Raw genomic sequence first — 7,262 nt, forward strand, 5'->3', positions numbered from 1 at the left:
TCTGCCTAATAGGGGTCAAAATAATGACAGTGTTGCTCGCTGCACTGTTTGCAACAGTGACTTTTCTATTGCCCATGATGGGTTAGGACTGTAAAAGACATGTTGAGGTGAGTTTAACTGGTGTCATTCGTTTATTAGCATAGCTAACGTTATTTAAACTAGCTGGCCAGCTGCTAAGGAGCTACTCTATTGCAGACATCCCACCTCTCCTGGAAGTCTCCCGCAAATTGATGGTGCTACCTCCCTGAAATGAGTTTTTGCAGGGTGGGATGTCTGGAGTTACTATGATAAAACATTGTAAATATTGCATCTCATTCTTAATATTTGTATTTTGAGCCTAGTTTGTAATAACTTAGCACTAATTATTTTGATATATTTACCCTCATTAAGATAACTCATCCATTGGGAAATGCATCATGTTGTTGAGCCAAAGACTGTGTTACCATATATTTAGGAGAATTTACATGCCTAACAATTTTCAAATTAAAAACAGCATGTAAAATATACAAATTTATTGTAGTAATTAGCTTCTGGAATAACAGTTTATTTAAAACTTTGTATTTCAAACAGAGAAGCTGTCAGCAATTTCCTTACAGCTTTGAACTTGCAGAGGAAGAGTCGAAGCACACAATTCTGCCACCAGTTTATTTCGGGCAGCATCTGGACAGCTGTCAGGATAGCACTCTCCCTGATGGACCAGCCGGAGCTCTTCCATGCAGCACATGTGGGAGACCTTGACACCTTATTGAAAGCCTTCAATTTGGACTGATCTGTATTCTGTCGTAGATTAATGATTATACCAGATACATAAAGCATACTTTGCATTTACCTGGAAATCTCAAGCATATTGTCAAGATTTTTACAGTTAATTAAGAATGGGATTTTTCATGGTGAATAACCCATTTCCTAAACACTATCCAGTGGTTTTGCCATCATTTTGGAACAAAAGTCTAAATTTGGATTAAAAAAATTTCAACCCAATGTTATGCAGTCTATCATTTTAACATACAGTTTCTGGGTGGTGGAATAAAATTAGTTTTGTGATAGCATGATATATGCTACATTCTCATTTAGAATATTCAAAATATGTTAAATTCTTCATTGTTCATGGACTTCATTAACAATTTATTGTCCGGCCCTAATTGACTGAACTAGGGAGACAGTTAACAGATGCATTTGATTTGCACACAGGTACCTTTCCTTCCCTTAAGGATGTAAGTGAACCAGATTTTTTTAACATAACTAATCAATTAATTTTTTAATATCTGGTTTTAAACTCCCCCAGTTGCTATGGGAGATTTTAACTCAGGTCAGGATTACTGGTCTCTTGTTAAGATCCAGTAAATTAGCCTCCAAGGTACAGTAGAAGTTTTACGTTTTCCCACTGGGCACTTGTGTATTTCAGCAACAAATTGAATAATATTGGAAAGCCGTCTCAATAACAAAAGGCAAAAGTTAGAGAAAAACATGCAGTGTCAGTGAGAGTATCTGAAGCAAGTACAATAGAAATGTAAAAGAGAAGTACAGCCTAGAGGGATACAAGCCAAACACAGGCAAATGGGATTAGTTTAGTTTGGCAGCTTGGTCAGTACTGATAAGGTGGGCCAAAGGACCTGTTTCTATGCTATATTACTCTATGATTCCAAACCATTTGCTGGAAAGTAGTCTTGTGCATCTTACTCTTCTATCTATCCACCCAATGAGTAGATACCAAGTATTGCTACTTTAATGGATGAAATGAAATCATAATGCTCAGTGGCCCAAAAATTAAATTTGGTTCTCTTTCAGGATAGATGTAGGAAAGGTTAACCAACTGAAGACAAAATCAATAGATTTTTAGGCGTTAATGAACAAGGAGACGTGGAATTCGTGTCCTTGCGTTCTTTATCACTGTAGCTTTTCTTTTTAAACACAGTTTTCTCCCCCGTCAAGTATGCTGACAGATGTAATGAGATTAATCCCCAGCTAAATCCTAAGTAATTTTGAAATGATGAGACATGATGCCTAAGGTCATAAGAAATAAAAATGTTAAAACATATAAAAATTAGTTAATTACAGTATATTCTTGAACAATATTATTCAAATAGGACATCCTTTTTATTAACAGTCATCTAGAACCTTCCCTCAATGAGGAATATGGCACATATTTCTGTCCAAAAAATTAATAATTGGTATTAATTCATAGATGCTGTTTATTTTACCATTTCCTTTAACTTCCCAAGAGATCCTGTATGTTAAATTTACTTACTAGTGTAAAATGTGTTCTTGTACATCTAACTTAGAATTGTTCATTTTTTTGAATATTTTCATTACCAGCCTACATTTATAAAATAGCACATTGTTTCTTTTTTTGATTTTTCTGGTACTTTCAATAAACCCACTGCAGGTTTTATTTAGTTTTGTAACAGAACTATAATAGCCCAGAGTCTAAAGTCAATGAGAACTAAAATCACCAGAGCACACACAATATGAAACTGCTTACCATAACCAGAAATGGACAGATAAAAATCTAGAATTTTTAAATGGAATATATAAAGATCTGGAATTTATTTTAAAATAAGCATGCAAAAAAGCATACTAATTTAGTACTGGTATTTATAAAGCATGATGCATTCCGTTAAAAAATACTTTCCTGATGAGTACAAATTTCCTTTGGAATACTGTGTTCTGATAGCTTAAAAACGCTTCATTGTACTGAATGACTTGGGCCATTAGAAATAAGTGTATATGCCTCATCATTCAGAAAATAATTTTTATATAAATACAGGAAGAGAAAAATATTGCTATGGTTTCAGATTGCTTGGCACAGTTTTCTCTGATATATTCAGTCCAAGTTACAGTCACAACACAAACAAAATCACATTGCATGACTCTGAAACCCAAATGCCTGTCGTTCTGTGTCCGTTTTAAAATAGTTCCCTTTCTCCTTTAGCATGGTATCTAATTATGGTATTTTTACAATATATTCTGTCACTTCATGGGGTAGAATGAGGAGGGTATAAGCATCAAACCCCTATCTAGACAAAATAAAATCATGTTCCAACTACTACTTGAGCAATCATTTGGTATCAGGGATCAGCAATTAATTGCTTTCATTTCAATTTTATTGATTCTGAGGACATCAATGTGGCAACTGCAGACTCTTCCATAAATGAGCAGGAGGTACCTGCCCAGCACATGCTCCAAGGCTTGGAGTTTCAATAGCATCCTCGATACACTTACCCTCATTAAGAAGTCATGGGCCAGATAGGGCCTCTGCCCCTTCCCTCTACAGTCCTGACGAAGGGTTCTGGCCCGAAACGTCGACTGATCTTTTCCACAGATGCTGCCCGACCTGCTGAGTTCCTCCAGCATGTTGTGGGTGTTGCTTGGGCCAGAGTTTCCCAGACATCAGTGAGGAAGTTGCATTTTTTCACTTTGAGCACAAACTTCACTCTTCTGTCTACCTGAAATTCTTCCCATGACAGCGCAGAATAAAATATGTTTTGAGAGTCTAGTGTAGGCTTGGGGATAAATGCATTTTTGGGCACATTGTATTTTAAAACAATTGTCAAATGATATTAGCACAAATATTTTAATGTTACAAAAGTTGTATGAATTTTAGCACTGCTTACTGAAACATTATCACAGCTTATAAAAAGAGTTCCAGATGGATAGATATACTGTCACATTCCTCATATGCTTTTAACAAAACTGCCCATCTGTGTATTTTAACTCGGGGATGTGATTGGTAAAAGAAAATGGAACACTCTTAAAATATGTATTCCTATACTTGAGATGATTTCAGTAACCGCACAGTACAATCACAGATAGAATATGATGCTAATGATAATACATGGTTCATGAAATAACATGGGCAAACAGCCTGCCCTTGACAGACTTTAACTGAAGCAAAGATGGGGCATCATTCTGTCTTCTTTGAAAGCTGCCATGGACTTTAAGATTTTAAGTTTGCCGGATGCTCAGAGGTATTTACAAAAATTGTCATTGAAATATCAAGTTGAAGTGATTTTTTAAAAAAATACTTACCTAGTGACAGCATTGAGGGTCTCGGATACTAATTTGGCTCAGACTTGGTGTAGGATCTGTGTGGGGACTCTCCAATAATAATGCTGGACAATACCACCAAGGCTGGGCCTGGTTATTCAACTCCAAATAGATATAAGCCAAGTGGTGATAGATGTGGCATCTTTGGAACCACACCATCCCAGCTAACATGATTTGGCCCAACAATAATGCACCATGCCATAGGGTGCAACTGCTGTGGTTATGGCTTTTACTTGGCCTAAAAATGTACTTATCAAAAATGGGCTTCTGATACTTTGAGAGATCCAGCATGCTTAGGTCAAATAATACTTAAAAGCCTTTTCCATTTTCCCTAAATATAAAACATGAAATACAGATAATTATTGACTTTTACCTATGGCCCAGACTACATATTTCCATGAGCATATCAAAAGCATCAAAATTTTCCATAAATGTATTAACTATAAAGAGAAGTGCCCATAGTAAAGTGTAAATATATAAAGGGCGAATATTTCTGGACGATTGTGGCTAAAGGATGAATCTGTTTTAATTAAAACATTTCTGATTTTATCACACCAAGCAACAAGTTTTATGTGCATTCTTTATTAAACACAAATCCTGGTTAATAACACATGATTATTATGTGCAAAAATATCTTCTGATACCAGACAACTACAGTGTATTTTTCTCAGTGCTGGGATTTTGCTTAACATGAATTTAGAAGCATGACTGTGCTACCAGCAAATGGTAATTTTTATTTTCCTTAAAACTTTGTTTCCATTTGGGAACTATATATGTAAGAAATGAACTGTCTAGTTCTGAGGGACTTTGATCCTATTGTACATTGAGTGATGAAATCACCAGGCTTTGAAACAATTTGCAGGTAATTCAAAATACAATTAATTTGATGCTTCAAACTGGTTTTTGCACTAAATGAGGACTGCCAGTGTTAGCATGTGAGGAATTCTAATGAGTACAGAACATGATAGGTTATTTGAATAAAGTTAAAATATGCATAGGTTATTTGCTGTACTGATTCTCTCTAATAAAATTCACTTTGATTTCTAATACACAAATCAACAGACTTGTTCAAGTAATTCATTCTTCCTAACACCTCCTGAGAAATGAAAATACCAGTTGTCTAGAAAGTTGTAGCAAATTTACGTTTGTAAGACTGCAAGCATCAGTTTGGCCTAGATTTCGGGTAGTAGGAGCTTTTCAGTTATATCATCAAGATTCTAATCATTAACTTCCACAGCTAGGTTAGGATGCATTGTAATAAAGCAGGCAGCTTTTCTTTGTCTGGAGAATGGGAAGGTGTGAAGAGTACAGTGCACAGCACTTCTGGTTCACTTAATCCTGGACCTCACTGCTTTCACTGGCATGGGATTAGTTGGGTGGAAGGGGATAGGGAGCTAACTATTCACTCCCATGTACAGCTTTATATCAAGTATGTTTTTCTTCCCTTGTAATTAAACCAAACAGACAGAGAGGTGAAAAATAGTATGAATACACCAAGTCAGGAAGGACAGGCAGATGATGGGGCAAACTTGCATTGAGTGGGATGAGTTGCAATGTAACATGAGGACCAGATCAAAAAAGGGTGACTAATGCAGGACTGAAGGTCCTGAATGCATGCAATAAGGTAAATAATGGTGTAGCGCAGTCAGAGATTGGCAAGTATGTTGTTGTGGGCATCACTGAGTCATGGCTGAAGAAGAATATAATTGGGAGCTTAACATCTAAGGATACACATTGTATCAAAAGGACAGGTAGGTAAGCAGGGGGGATGGCACAATGTGGCTCCGTTGTTAAAAAAATTAAATCAAATCCTTAGAAAGAGGTACCATAGTTGGAGAATCCTTGTGGGTCGAGTTAAGAAACTGCAAGTGTAAAAAGACCCTGATGAACAGTATATACAAGCCTTTGAACAGTAGACAGGATGTGGGTTACAAATTAAAACAGGAGATAGAAAAGGCCTGTCAAAAGGGCAACATTACAATGATCACAGGGGATTTCAATATGCAGGTACATAAGGAAAATCAGATTGGTGCTGGATCCCCAGAGAGAAAATCTGTAGAAAGTCTAAGGGATGGCTTTTTAGAGCAGCTGATGGTAGAGCCCACAAGGAGAAAGGCTATTCTGGATTGGGTGTCGTGTAATGAACTGGATTTGATTGGAAGGGGACACTAGCAGGGATAATGGCAGGACAGCAGTGGCTGGAGTTTCTGGGAGCAACTTGGACTTTGCAGGGTAGATACATCCCAAAGGGGAAATAGTATTCGAAAGCATGATGCAACCATGGCTGATGTGGGAAGTCAAAAGAGAGGTAGCTGAAAAGATTGTGGTGAAATTAGTAATGGTCTTTCAAGGATCACTAGGTTCAAGCACGTCTTAGGAGAACTGGAAAATTGCAAATGTAACTCCACTCATTAAAAAAAAATGGAAGGAAGCAGAAGAAAGAAAATTATAGGCCAGTTAGCCTGAGCTCAGTGGTTGGGAAGATGCTGGAGTTGATTGTTAAAGATGAGATCCCAGGGTTTTTTGGTATTTTACATGATAAAATAGGCCAAAGTCAGCATGGTTTCCTTAAGGGGAAATCTTGCCTGACAAATGTGTTGGGATCTTTAGGGAAATTGCAAGCAGGATAAACAAAGGAAAATTGGTGAGTGTTGTGCACTTGGATTTTCAAAAGTCTTTTGACATGATACAGCACATGCGGCCGCTTAACAAGTTAATAATAGCCATAGTATTACAGGAAAATTATGAGCAGGGATAGGGGATTGGATGATTGGCAGGAAGCAAAAAGTGGGAATAAAAGGGGAGCTTTTCTGTTTGGCTGCTGGTGACTAGTGGTGTTCCACAGGGTTGAGTGTTGGGACTGCTTCCTTTTAGGTTATGTGTCAATGATTTGGATGATAGAATTGATGGCTTTTTGGACGATACAATGATAGTTGGAGGTGCAGGTAGTATTGAGGAAGCAGGAAGCTGCAAAGGACGTGGATTAGAAGAATGAGCAAAAAGAGGCAGATGGAATACAGTATCTGGAAATGTATGGTAGAAGGAATAAAAGCTTAGACTATTTTCTAAATGAGAAAATTAAAATCTGAGGTTCAGAGAGACTTGGGATTCCTTGTGCAGGATTCCCTAAAGGTTAACTCGTAGGTTGAGTCAGTGGTGAGGAAGGCAAAGGCAATGTTAGCACTCACTTCAAAGACTAGAATATAAAAGCAAGG

The 7,262-nt window shown here is 37.1% G+C and overlaps 1 protein-coding gene across 5 annotated transcripts in view; it reads left to right on the forward strand.

Annotated features, from left to right (window-relative positions):
* Window positions 1-5,087, forward strand: part of pex5la (peroxisomal biogenesis factor 5-like a) — a 178,671-nt gene extending 173,584 nt beyond the window's left edge. For all 5 annotated transcript variants that reach the window (XM_063045753.1, XM_063045757.1, XM_063045754.1 and 2 more), the window contains one exon: window positions 571-5,087. In XM_063045753.1, coding sequence (XP_062901823.1) covers window positions 571-769 — 199 coding nt within the window. In that variant the 3' untranslated portion in view covers window positions 770-5,087. The remainder of the gene's footprint in view (window positions 1-570) is intronic.
* The last annotated feature ends 2,175 nt before the right edge of the window (window positions 5,088-7,262 follow it).

Source organism: Mobula hypostoma, chromosome 4 (assembly GCF_963921235.1).
Source record: "Mobula hypostoma chromosome 4, sMobHyp1.1, whole genome shotgun sequence".
In the NCBI taxonomy this organism is placed as follows: Eukaryota; Metazoa; Chordata; class Chondrichthyes; order Myliobatiformes; family Myliobatidae; genus Mobula; species Mobula hypostoma.